Source organism: Haemaphysalis longicornis, unplaced genomic scaffold (genome assembly GCF_048455015.1).
Source record: "Haemaphysalis longicornis isolate Haplotype H1 unplaced genomic scaffold, Haemaphysalis longicornis Haplotype H1 scaffold_2, whole genome shotgun sequence".
Lineage (NCBI taxonomy): Eukaryota > Metazoa > Arthropoda > Arachnida > Ixodida > Ixodidae > Haemaphysalis > Haemaphysalis longicornis.
In genome coordinates this window covers 158,422,207-158,436,546 of record NW_027526295.1, presented here as the reverse complement: position 1 = coordinate 158,436,546, position 14,340 = coordinate 158,422,207, and the positions used below count along the sequence as shown (strand labels likewise).

General features: G+C 45.4%; 1 protein-coding gene across 1 annotated transcript; it reads right to left on the bottom strand.

Annotated features, from left to right (window-relative positions):
- Positions 1–2,382: 2,382 nt before the first annotated feature.
- On the bottom strand, positions 2,383–14,284 carry LOC144169385 (surfeit locus protein 6-like). The gene is made up of 5 exons (XM_077698504.1): positions 13,993–14,284; positions 11,469–11,585; positions 8,988–9,077; positions 7,323–7,720; positions 2,383–5,940 (listed from the first exon to the last, which is right to left on the bottom strand). Exons 1-5 carry the CDS (start codon positions 14,162–14,164, stop codon positions 5,719–5,721), a joined length of 999 nt encoding a protein of 332 aa, XP_077554630.1. The 5' UTR covers positions 14,165–14,284; the 3' UTR covers positions 2,383–5,718.
- Positions 14,285–14,340: the final 56 nt, after the last annotated feature.

Here is a 14,340-nt window from a genome sequence, read left to right as displayed (position 1 = left end):
GATTGCACCAAAGAAGTGCCACGGGACTTTCTTTATGGTACGTACTCACGTAAGATAAAATGCACGTCGTGTTATGGCCGTGTTGCATTCAATACAAACGGTTAAGCGTTTGTTTACACTTGTTTCGTTTGTCGTAAAATGTCAAAGCACTCCGGCACTCCGCTGGCAGATCAGCCGGCGAGCCGACGCTGAGCAGACGACTCATCTCTTTGCTGGAAGTGCGTGAAAAAGCCGCCCAATAGCAGGATGTCTAGCTCATGACGAACATCTGGGAATCGATGATGTAGACATGTGAAGATGGCGGCGTCCAAAAACACGAAGGAAAGGGTGAGAAAAAAGCGACAAACTTTGCAACAAAAGTGTGAGCTTTCCGCTGCGCGTAAAAGAGTAATACTTGGCACAGGTGACGTTGTCGACCCAATCTAGCGATTGCGCTAGTTCATTTAGTGTGCTCAAAATGCCTTTCAGGGCCCCTTTAAAAGTATCAAAATGCAAAAGTCATACTTGAGTTACGTTTGTGAATACGGTAGCAGAAGGCATTATTCACGGAGTTTTTCAGGGTGAAATAAATCTCTGAACGCTAGACATCAGCGTTACTGATGTCTAGCATTTTGGTTTCGTTTCCGCTTCATTCACGCGAGCTTCAACTCAAAACCACCATGTAACGAAAATGTAACACACAAAAAAATTCAAATTTTTGCCAACTTCGTTATATCCAGGTTTAACTGAATATATATGTACTCGAAGTCGAAAGCATTATCGCCCACTTGAACACCCCTGAGTTGTAATCCTTTATCAGGGGAAGGCCATGAAGGCCGTAGAAGAGATCATGGCAGACAGCAGAGCCAGGCTAGGGCTTGGAACGTATGTAGGTTTGTTTGTTTTTGGGTAAAATGCAGTCTTTCTTTATTTTCACATCCCGAACATGTTTCAGGAGAAACGGGTTAAACCCGATTTCTGCCCGAATGGGCCTTTCCAAAGCAGCAATCCGCACAATCGTGGCCTGACAATCCGCCGTTCTGAACCAGTACTTGCTGGAAGCAAGCCCCAGAAACACTGCTTTCGAACTCATTGAGTACTGGCGAGACTCTACCGCTCGCGACGCCAGGCTGGCAAATGCTGCACTGCATTGCATTGTTGTGCCTAGCTAATGGAAGATGTGATTTCGAGAGAACTCTCTCCCAGCTGAGATACGTTGAACGGTCGGACAGGTCTGGAATGGAGACCGACATGCTGCGCATGCAGATGATATGTATGCAAAAAAGGATGTGTAAAAAATCGATTACCAGCTTTTTGTGAATAAAACGTTTCATTTCTTAGAAGTTATCAATGCTCTTTACTGTCGTCATTAATGCTCCATTTCAAAACAAACGCCGAATTTCGGATAGTATGATACCTATGATACCGCGCTAGAGTTATGAAGCTCGTGATACTGACAAAATAAACTGAGTAGATTACTTAGTAAATATGTATATCTAACCCGGAAAAAACCCGAATTTCAGAATGGTTTTACAAAAAAATCAGATTTCTCCCTGGTTATCAGTTTGAAAAATAGCACCTCATTCCTACCCCTTGGATTTCAAAAATATAAAACCACAAAACGAACAACCCTAATCATATGAATTCATATGATAGGTAGACCCTGGCCTACACCAATCTTGAAAGACCCCCCTCTAGGCCAAACATGAAACACCCCAAGTGCTGTGAGAAAATTAGGGTCGTCAAAGGGGGGGTTATCTTGAGAGGCACTGGGAGGCATAGCATTGATGAGTATGGGGCGGTACAAAGAAAACGTGGTGCAGCACCAGATTAAGTGGTTGAGGGTGGCAAACACTGACATTTGACAGTAGCGACAGTAAGGAGGTGGGGATCTTGCCCGGTGAATCCATTTTCTGATGATGTGGGGTGTGAGGGCTGCATTGGCAACAGCCTTGTTCACGAGTGCTCCTTTCAGTTCTGCGCTGCCAGTAACCGTGGCTCTGCCAAGTGAGCGGGGCACATGATTGATAAGCTGCCAAACGCCACACTCACAGCTGCAGCAACCCTCCACTTCCCATGAAGATTTCTTTTGCCTAGCAGAGGTCTAACTTTTTTTTGTTTTTATTCGCAAACATCGTAGGTTGCACTGACGTCACTGCTGCTGCCATGTTGGTGCACGTGTGCATGGTGCAAAGATGTGAACTTACCTCCTGCTCTTATCTCGAATAGCGCTGAGAAATCTGCCATCACCACCACCAGAATGGGTCATGGTGACGTTGTATGCAAGCCATGTTACTTTCCTGAAGGAGCCATTATCCTGTCTCATACACCAATGCCGACGTCGGACTGCAGCTTTTTCCCGCATCTAGACATTTAATGCTTTCGCATTAAATAGGGATGTTTTGGGTTGTGTGTGGGTGTAGCCTACATCTATTTTCACTGTTAGGTAATTTTTTAGGGGCATCGCAACATAGCTGATTGCTGTTGAGAGAGCAGATGTAGAAGTCGCGTACGTTAAGCATGTACATCACTTGCATAGTTATTGGTATCCATAAGTATTTTGTGATCAGCAACCAGTGACCTCAGCAATCAGTGACGTACACACTTTTAGGGGGCTGCGGAACCCTTGGGTATGGCACTCCATCCAGTGACACATTGCAGCAATTCTCTGGGGGCTTTCTTCAACACTACACATTTGCTTGCACACTTTACTTCACCTTTGGCTGCCCAAGAAACGTGATGTACACTTAATAGCACTGTCATAAAATACCGCTAAACGTTTCCCTTTCAGCATCCCACGTCTCCTGCTGCAGAGAAAGTATTTTGAGAACGTCAATCACGTTCGCACCTGAGGCATGTGGGCATCAGTGGCAAGCACGATACAGGCCTGATACTTCACTTGCGCATTAAAGTTGCAGCGGAGGGGGATGGGCAAAGTCAGAAATATACGTTGAATCGAGAAGTGGCAGTCAGCATGAAATCGAGGGTTGGACGGAAGCCCGACTGGTCGGGAAAACGCGTGACAATAATAAAAACTGGCACCGACCAAGAATGTTTATAAATTAAAAAAATATATATGTTTTGGCTCCTGTACAGGCGCCTTGTTCACAATCCTGTTTTGTCTAACAATCTTGTTTTGTTCACAACCTTGTTTCAGCTCCCGTACAGAAGCCGAAACGTCTTTTTTGTATTTTATAAATATTCTTGGTCAGTGCCAGTTTTTATTGTTGTCATGGCAGTCCACATGTTCAAAAAAACACACATACATAGTGAGGTACCTGCTCAATGCCTGCCGTGCCTTCAAGGTTTCATGTTTTACCAAGTGCGGCCGGGCTGTAGAAACAGGTGTCTCGCACTGTATTTTTTTCGCTACAGTCGTAGATACTGAAACACCACAGATGGCTTATAATGGTTCTCAAGGATTTTCAGCGGTTGACATAGGCTTTATCAACCAAACTTGAATTATCACAACATTGCTGCAATTCCACAGATCTTTGCAACACCCAAAGCGCTCTCCTGGCTTTGATTGTCACGTCTAAAATGTTACATTTAGATAGCTGCACAGAGTAGACAACTTAAGCCATCTCAAAAAGGTGACCACAAGCGACCATTAAATACAACGCTCATTCGTGGCCATGCAGACACCACGACAGGTTCAACTGACTGGCAGGGCATTGACGGGCTCCAAAGGACCAACACGAATGAAAGGGCTTCGAACACACATACTCTCAGCAGCAGCAGTTTAATATGGCAGAAAATGACTGAACCGTGAAACAGGTAATGATTGCTCTCTTATACATTTTTCCCCCATGATTTGCGACATCACTGTTAAGAATGGTGACATGAAATTCTTCAGTACAGAACACTGAGGTCAGGGTATGTAGTATATGTACATGGAGTGTATGTGGCAACCTTTCTTTCATGAATGTTGTTAAAACAACAAACTACAGGTTTTAAGCATTAAAAAACATTTTCGAGAAAAAGGAAAACCTGCACAACAACCACATTCCATTAGAACAGCCGAGTCTCTCCAGTAGGTCCCACAGACTTGACATTTATACCCACGAATATCAGTATGTCCATTTGGCAGCACACAGTGAGAACTGTATGGAAACCTATAGAACGACAACCGCTAACAATGTTCTGGAGGCTTTGATACGATGGCCCAGAGGAGGCCTTCGATTATTCCAGCCGCGCTCCATTTGATCTAACATGGCCTATGTGACCAAGCACCCTACTAGAATGCTTCCACGAGTTCGGGAACATTAACATTCAGCTTTCTAGGTTTACAGATTCAGGATGCGTAGATTATTACTGGTCAGATGAAGCTGAAACACAAGTCAGCTAGTTGCCCAGCTGTGCCGTATGTTTACGGCACATCCTGCGAAAACCACACTGTAAGACCGTGCAGGTATCATTTAAGGTGGAAGTGATGTTAATAAACCTCGACAACACTAGTGCAAACACATGCATGGCAAATTTCAAAGAAAACATGTTTGCAAAAAAAAAAAAAAAAATATGTATACATTTTGAGGACAATTTCACAGTTATATAAAAAAAAGATATTTTGAAGACAATTTCACAGTTATGAGTTGCAAACGCGAAGGCACTGATGCTCAGTTGAACTCTGCAGAAAGTTCTGTGTCACACAGAGCTCCTTGACTGACAGGTGGCTGCTGTGTCACTCAGCACGAGAAGCAGAAGTGGCCGGACTGAGCAGTCTGACAGTCACTGCTGCCACCACCACCACTCTTCCCCTTTTTCCTGTAACTCAGTGCATGCCACTACTTTCGTTTGCGTCTTCAATTCTCATTGCAGTGCTGCCGCGACAGTGGCTTTTCTGCTTAATAATTAGTCACTTAATGTTTCTGCTATAAAGATATCGACCTCCTCGACGTACCTTTTCATTCTAGGAAGAACACGTGCAACCTTTAAATGGCCTGCAGATAAGTAAATGACCAAATAAACTTGAATCTAAGTTGAAATTTTATATGCTGAAGCTATACCTAGGCTATTAGGCACACTGAAGTGAAGAGCCATGGATTAATTTGACTGGTTGATTGTAAGGTTTGTAAGTGCCGTAGGAGAGGGCTCCGGATTAATTTTGACCACCTGGGGGTCTTTAACGTGCGCCAGAACCTCATACACACGGGTGTTTTTGCTTGCCGCCTACATCAGAAAAGCGGCCGCTGCGGCCGGGAATCGAACCTGCGACCTCGTGCTCAGCAGCACAATGCCTTAGCCACTGAGCCACCGTGGCGGGTAGCTATGGATTAATTTACCGGTACATGTGCTGAAATCTTACAAACGGTAATTTTCATTTTTTGCAACTATCAGAAAAAAAAAAAAGCTGTTGTTTCAGGGATCGAACCCACATCCTCGTATTTAGCAGAACACTGCGCGGGCCAGTGAGCCATCGTAGGAGGTGCCAAAACCCGCGAAGCCACCAGGAATCTGTCAACAAGCAGTCACCTAAACTGCTGCACGAGAACAAATAAACTGTCAACCAAATAAATGCACAGCGCAAGCACGCTTGCCAACATCTTCAAGTCACACAGCTTGGTGCTCCAACAGGCGCAGGTCGACAACAGTCCGAAATAACAGTCCAATGACACAATACAATGCCACATGAAAGTTCGACAATGGGTGATGCCCCGACACCTACTGGGGTCTCGACTTGGAGCGGAGGCCTGTGCACTGCTCACGGACGACTGAGAAGCACTTCCTGCCCATGGGTGCTCAGAATCCCGGCACGATGCGCCCCTTCTTTTTGAGGCGTTTCATCTTCCCTTGGAGCTTGGCCTGCTTGCGGGCCTTGATGTTGTCGCGGCGCTTCTGCTGCCGCTCCTCCTGCTTCTGCTGGACGTGCTCGGTGCGTGCCTGCCACTTCTTGCGACTCTGCTGGCGGCGCTTCTCGTGACGCTTGAGCGTTGCCTTCAGTAGCTCGGGGTCATCCCGCACCTGCATGAGGCGAAGGCAACCCATTCACTGTGACACCAGAAAGGAAGGGTGTACATTGCAATAATCCTTTCAAGTGACGTTTTTACTCCGGTGCATTTTGGCACCATGCAAAAAAGCACCCTCTTGGTACCAAAAAGGTGCGTTTTACACCCCTTCGTGACCCCATAAAGGGTGTAAGTTGCTAAGTTGTGCACCACTTCCTGTAAACGGAATTTTGAAAGCTCAGGCACATGTTCTAACGCATTTATTTCTATCCGCTCATACTTTTGAGCAAGGCCTATGACCAACTTCATCTACATGAGCATTCAATAAGTACTGGAAACTGCCACGATGACATGAATTGGTTCATGCATATGTGGGCTGTTTCTAAAACAGGTGACCTTTTTGGTGCCAAAAGAAGGCTGCCACACTGCCTAGCCCCCAACTCTACTTTTATATAATTGCCTTTATTTGCTTAGTTTCACCCTACTTTTCAGACGTTGTCTAATGGTCTTATCACCAGCACGTATGTCTAATCAGAGACACAAGACATCAAATCTGCAAGCCAAAGCTTTTGTTGACAGGAAAGAGTACTGCGCTGACACCCCCAGTGGTCTCAAAAGGTACAAGTCAAGTTGGCTAATGGAGGGAAAAAAAAAAGAAAAAAAAAAGGGATGTGGTTAAATTTTATTTCTTGCTCCTAACTAACACGGGTTCCTGCCATACTACCACTCTGCTCCTTCGTCCCCTCTTACATACCTCCAGACACAGCGGAGATACATATTTGGCTCTACAGTTTCTCGCATGCCACCTGGTCAGAACACAGAGCAGCCTCTCACATCCCATGACATATCCCATAAGAGACAAACGAGCAACAATTATAGATGCTGTCACACAGCACCCGTGCGTTAGTGCAGCTGCCTTCTCTGTGCAAAGTTTGTATCCTATCTCTTCCCCCCAAAAAAGCAGGCAGAGAACTTTGTAAGTGTCCAATGCTTCTCTCCCTGCAGTGACAATTCCGATGATGTCAGGTACTTGAGGAATTTAGGCTTAATTTTCTGAATTGAGGAATTCACCTTTACTATTTTTTTTGTCAAACAAGTGCCCCAAAGGATTCTGGACTTTCAAAAAAAGAAAAGAGAAAGAATTATTCTCCTTTGCAGCCCCAAAAGTGCCCAAATGCAGCAATATTACTCACTAACGTGCCTTACACTTCGACTTTGTTGGCGTTGCAGCCACAGTAGCCAGAAACTTAACTCCTCACCTTCTCCTCAGCAGCAGAAACCATTTCATTCTTGACCAGTGGTAAGTAATGCACTGATTTCGGCCATTTACCTAAGCTTCCCCCCCCTCCCCCTCCTTCCCCTTCCCCGAAGTTTCCAAAGAAAATTAAACGAAATTACCTTGAGCCCTTGTGCCCTATCCAGTGCACGGTTCCACTGCTGTTTCTTCTTTGTATGTTGAGCAAGGTCGGGATCCCGTTCCTCCAGGCTACGCATCTTCTCCTGTTGGGTCTCCAGCTGCCGCACCAGCTGCTTCTTCTTGTTCTTTCCAGGCTTGACCTGTGGCTTCGGCTCGGTGCCAACCGTCGTGTCAGCCAGCTCAAACTTGCTGAACACCATTCGGCCATCGCGATTAAAGACGGCAGGTGCTGGCTGCGGCTTGGCCGCTTTCTTCTTCTTTCCAGCGTCAGGAACGGTGTCCTCCTGGCCTGGCTTGGGCCTCTTGGCCTGTGTTGGCTTGGCTGGCGACTTGGCTGCTCGCTTGGTCGCCTTGCGCTCGCCTCCCTTGGGCCTCTTTCCTGAAGTCATGAGCCACAGATGAGCATTTACCTTTTTGAAACACGTGCAAACGATTATGTACTCCGGTATCTCACACTAGCAAGGTGAGGTATCTCAAGAAAAATATTTTGCTCAGCCTCCAAAGGCTACAGATAGGAAGTTGGAGAGCAATGACGCCCAACATTCAGCAAGACAATGGAACAACTGAGGGGGAAGTCGGCAAAGCTAACCCTCGTCTTCCGCTAATCAAACTAGTAGACAAAAACTGTGTCTACCTTCTTTTTTTTTTACAATGTAGGCTATATAATGTGACACAAGGACAGTTACTATCTGTCAACACCCATGTTGATAAAACAGATTTTTCCAAAAAGTGAAATGTTGCTGCAAACTTAAAAAGAATGTCTGCAAGCTTGTGGCTGTCCAAACTACAATCGCTAATACTGGTAAAGATGCAAAAATACTTCTCTTGTCCTAGATAACTGATCCTAAGCACACAATAAATGTGAATGTAATGCTTGCATCCTTAAAAAGGACTTCTTTTTGCTTTTTACTAACAGGCAAAACTACTGGCAATGCTGTAGCTAAAGACCACATTTTTCTTTTAAGAGGTAACTTCGTCGACTCGTCATCAGAAGTCGGCACCACCATGCCTATCGCAAACTCAGCTCCAAACCAAAATTTGTTTGATATTCATTCTGCTATAAAGAAATTCAAACAGAGCAGACAAGAACACTCCTACACCTCCAGTTCCATGTCGTGTTACGTCGTAAAACTTCATCAGCTAAGTCCTCTAAACCTCTTGCTACTTGCCAATTTTCAAGTTCCCACCACAAATTTTACCTTGAATAAACTGTTCCAAGTTTTTTTTCTTCTTCACCCTTTTTATTTGCAACACTTTACTTAGTATTCTTCTGAATTAATAGAAGCAAATGTTTTTGGTAACCAATTTTGTTAAATTTTCTTTTCCTGTTCTTCTAATTGGTGCACATGTAATGCCTTAAGATACTGTGCATTTTTTATGACACTCAAAATTTGCCCCCCTCCACTTAAGCCTCTGGCATTTAGTACGCACATAAGCAACGTGTACTCCACAGTAGTAAGTCAACTGAATACATTCACATTTATGCATTTCTCCTAAACAGCAACGTGAATGATGGGTGCCTAATCGGGGAGTTCCCCGTTCCTTACTCAGCAATTTTCAATACACAAAAGCTACACCAAATCTGCTGGTAAAGAAATCGCAGATCCTTGACAAGTACTCCCAGCGCTGAACAGCAGGAAACTTGCCTCTAAGCTCCTGGATTTTGTGACTCAGCCGCTGCCTCAGCTCATCCAGGTTGCTGGCACGATCAAGAGCAGCTGAGTGAAGACTGGCTTCTGAAAAAGAAAAAGAAAAGAAAAAGACTTTAGGAAACAAGCCTAGGTGAGCTTTCTGGCCATCTTCAACCAAAAAGGAATGCAGCAGCACATTTGCAATGCTGGTAATTCAGCTTAAAAAGTCGTATTTTAGACAGCTGATACCGTGGCCAAATATTAGTATTGAAGTGTAGGCCACAGGGGGAGGGGGTCACGAGCATTTGCAAGCCTCACCGAGTGCAACAAAGCCCCTAATTCATGTTGCTCATGTCAGAAAAGTGAGAAAGAGATAAAGGGTTTCGTCATTCCCAGGCACTCGTACTTCTTTTTTTTTTTTTTATTGGCTAAAGGAGTTGTGTGCACTGGTTGTCTTTTTTCCACAGCTGGAAGAAGGATAAGGGGCAAACAAGAGAGCTATTTTGATCCGGCTGTGCCAAACACATGGTCGTCTTTTCTATAGCTGCCAAATCAAAGACCTCAAACCTCGCCCTGATTCTACAGCTAAATAGACCCGGTTTTACTATCAGTTCAGGTCTTTATTACTATTGCACGTAAACTTTAAAAGGCATGATTAAGAATGCCCTACCAACAGGACTCTGCTTGGCATGGATGGTTTCATCCCAACTAGCATTCCAGATCCCAGTGCCGAGCCAAAGCCACTAAAGGTACTCGCAAAAAAAAAAAAAAGAAAAAAGAGGATTGCACCCTTTTGCAACAACCAAGTGACCTCCAAATGCAGTACCACATTGTCGAATGGCACAGCCAATGTGACATGTCCAAAGAGCCCTTAGTCTTCCTTATTGCACAACAAGAGCTCGGTACGCTTCTCCGTATGGCACACGAGCAAAATGCATGGACGTAGTAGCCCTAAAGCACGTGGGGAGAGAAATAGGAACAAGCCTGAACTCCTAACCATGCTCTAATCACGGATGACAATGCAGCAAGAAAATGCAGACAGGTGGCTACAAAAATGCTATTGCACTCCTATCGATGGAAAATTTGACAGCAAACGAAAAGATAAAAGACTGGTCTGTTGCTGTCATTTTCTCCGGTCAGACAGCAATAACGTAACTTGGCCTTTGAGTAGTATGAAGGATTTATGGCTATTTTAAAGAGTTTGCACAGCCTATATTCTTGAAAGAAATCTGTTCTATTTTGACTGCCACAGCTTCGGTGCTCTTTGCCATTCACGCTATCCCTTTCTTACACAGTGGAGCTCTTCAATTATCCATGCCAGACTTGTCACGGACTGCCTGAGACACAACTTGGTACTCATTTCTTACGTATCATTAGCTTCAGTGGCAATACCACCCACAAACTATCCGCAATGAGACAAAGACTGAAAATCAAAGGGCCCCAGTAGTACAGCATCATGTGCATTCCTATCTTCTGTCCTGTCTTTCGGCACTATCAATATGTCCCCAATCGTACTGCCTTTGTGCGTCGTGGGATAATTTTACCAGCTCACTGCGTCCCTTTACACCCTGTTTCCGTTAGGTCATCAAACCCTGCAGCAGCACTCTACAGGGTCATTCAAGAGAAGAAAGGCTCTAGGTTTACGCGCTTTACATCGTGCTCCCACTGTTTGTGACCCAGAGCTCTTCGATGTAGGCAGTTGCAAAACTCCACCTCAAAAAATGGCCTGCACCAGGACACTCCCTGCTTTGGATCGTGCGTACCATGGCGCCACTGCGACCGCCGCACGCACTATTTAAAAAACAAACTATATTCAAAGTGCATTATTCTTTATTTTTGTGCTTTCGTAAGTTATCAATTGCGATTGTTTTTACATCCGCGCATCTGCCGCTTGTGCGGGCACTCCGGGACAACATTGGTCCGAACTGAAGTACTAAATTTGCAGTTATCGTTTAGCCTACAGCTCATTGTATGCCAAAACTAATCTAGTAGCCGATCAAGCAGCTCTAAATAATCAGTTTCGGCTGGCATAAAGTCGTTGAAGTGACTTATTTATTTTTTTTGCCGCCAGAAGACCGAAGACGCGCAGTGGACGACAGTGTGCAAGCGACGATTCACCCCACAGTCGCATTTCTTTTTACTACTTTTGCTTCGTATGTATATAAAACACTTGCATAGTTGAGCACATTGGGCTCCTTTGGCATAACAAATTTACTTAAGCACTCAAATACCTTTTCTCGCCCAGGTCGTCGAGCGGTGAAGCAAGTTGTATAGTTTATTTTGTCACCAAAAGATGGCGACACTGTAAAACAAGATCCAAAGCAGTGGACCAATCGTAGGGCCACTTTCTGATGCACGGGGCCTATGGGGAGTTTCGCAACTCCTATATCAAGTAACTCTGTTTGTGACCTACTTGATGACAAACACAAATGTCATGCAAATCTCTGAGGCGATCGCCCACAAGACAAGGCACTAAGTAGGAAGGGAGCGACTCACTGGCTTTCCGCCGCGCCACCTTCTTGCTACTGCTCTGGTCGGCCTGCAGCAGCTGGCTGACTGACTGGTACAGCGCCGGGTCGAGGCGAGCCACCTTGTGAGCCTTCTTTGTGAGACCTGGATAACAGAAGAATTAGACGTGAAGGCATTCAACAGGCGCTGAAGGGGAAAAGGGACTGCGTGCTCTAATGCTTTCGGCCTGTAGCCTAGTGAGAAGAGTTAGCTGCGCACTCATAATTGCTTAAAAAACAGAGTGGAAAACTTGGACAAAGTAGGACAACCACAAGCGCTGGCCAGCAACCCTAGCTGTTTGTCAGCGCTTGCGGTTGTCTTCTTATTCGTCCAAGCGTTCCGCGCTGTTTTCCAAGTGATGAGTACACAGCTAGCCTGTTGTCAAGATTTGATGCTTGTGTTCCCTTTTTTTGCCTAACTGCCGCACCACAAAAAGTTGCATGAATATACCCCGGCCCGAACATTGAGCACATTTTGCGCAGACTCGGCTGATAGCTGCTTGACAGCTGTTCAAAAGCAGTTTGGTGGCAGAAACGATAGTAATATGATGTCGAGCCACCATGTTCTTTCCATAACGGTATGCACGGGCACTGACACACAAGATTCAATGCATAGAATGAGTGTCTTTCCAGCTCATGGGCAACCTATTCCATGCATAGTGAATGTCTGAGCAAGATGTTGGCGATTACAGTAGAATGAAATGGGGGGGATGTAAGGCTTTGTGGATGCCTGTGACACAGGAGCAGATACACGCAGATCATCCCTGTGCCTTGAAGTGCAAGGCACTTACTGGCTTGTCATTTAGAGCAATCTGGTGACCCCCCAAACTGGGTGGAAATATTTGAGGCAGCTGGGAGGTTAGAATATCAAAAACCTGGTCAACCTTTAGACAGTCTGCACTGGGCCTTCAGCCACTTGACACCCCTACTGTGTGTATGAGAGCTTTATGTTTACTTCTTTTACGATTTGGTGCTTTACACTTGCCGCGTTGTCGAGTCGATATTGCCTGCCGTCTAAACAATGATATATCTTCATTTAGGCTACATTTACAAATGTTCATAGACCATTGCAAAGTTCATGTTGCGGTGTGTCATGGGCATGGCAACGCTGCATTCACCGCTGCCATTTATCTTTCCCCATCGCCGCCCAACAAAAAACAAACCCTTTGCACACACTAGCGGTTTTGACAAGGCCTGAGAAAGTAACGGAGTGAGTGTGACTGGTACCCTGCCCATCTATTTTTTTTCAAATGCAGCCACAATGCCGCACGCATTCTAAAAAGCTCTTTCTAGCATGGAGTGGAACTCAAAGCAAATGCCAGTTCTCTGGGTGAATAAAAGCATCACACACTGCAGCAGAAAAGACCGCACCAAAACAGCAAAAGAACAGAATTCCTTGAGAAGTTTTGAAACAACTAGACCTGCTGGCGAGCTATCAATATGTACCCTGCAGCTTGCCGCCGCCGCAGATGTTTTGTTAATGTAAACAATGCTGCTTGTTGCATCACAAGCATGCCTGTCGCTGAGTATGTTTACCAAAGAGCCCATTTTGCATGCTGCTTACAGATAAATGTGACCATGACCTCTGATAGGGCCCGTTGTGAGAAATAAGAACTCTAGCAAATTGGTGGGCTGCTGTCATGGCTGGTCGGAAGCTTCCTGTATGGCCAGTGCACACATTACAGCTGTAAGTAGATTCAACTTGAAATACTCGAAGGCGCTTAGAAATGTGAATCCAGATGAGCCTTGCAAACGTCTCTTTAGTGGCAACTCTGAAAACATGCATTAGATGTCCACAATACGGGCCCAAACCAAACTCTCAGGACGTCAGTGAGATGTCAAAACCCGAACTTCCCAATGTTGTTGTGTGACGGAACGAGGCACTGTGCGCATTACCAATCTGTAAGCACGCCAGCGCACTTAAAGCAACTGGCTATTAACTGGTCTAAGTAACTGGTAAAAGTCAAGACAAACTGCTCCCACCGGGAGTTGTGAAGCCGGCGTGACCTGGGCTCCGACCAGGCCGCATGTCTGCACATGACGTTTGGATTTAACGCTAGCCCCAGTTTGATTTCGTTTTTACGTATTGCGAAAAGAGAGCGGGGTGAAAGAGCTATGCAGACATGCTTTAACGCGTGCTAAAATAAATTTTACTGACGATGTCTGGCGCCAGCAATACTAGTGACTTCTAGGTGCCAATACCTGTTTTTATGATTCATTATGATTTTAAGGTCATTATGATTCGCATAAGTTAGCGCAGCTGAGAGAAAGATAAAAAAAAAAAAGCAAGACAGAGAAGCAATTTCCCACGAGGCACGGCGTCAACGTCTCGCATAGTACGCATTTTTCTTCTACGAATTCCTATAATTGTTGCGCGATTATTCTCATCCATTTTTTCCCACAAATTTAGTTTCCTTACACAGTAGCCCCCAAAAAAGCTCCCGATCCTGGCCAATTCCTTAAGTGGGTATGCGCCACAAACAAAGGAACAACAACAACTTCGCGCAGTGTACCTTGTGATCGGTGGGCCACTTTCTCGTTGATCTCTTCGGTAAGTGCTTCCACGGTGTCAGCGTCAAAATAATACTTGGGGGGCACCGTGTCGACCAGCCGGAGCATGAAGTCGTCCTCTGCCATGTAGCGACTGCGCAATGAGTCATCTTTTGGTGTCTGTGGTTCGCCCATGATGACCGTATGCTTCGCCAGTTCACTTGGGGGCACTCAGCGGTTTTCACCGTACCAACGAAACGCACTACGCGGCTAGAACAACACGCGCTTTGCGTACTTCGTGGGCGCCGCCATGTTCACAACTGGTCCGCAGGGAACTCTGCCGACTCTACTGCGCAGTTTCGGGACAGAAA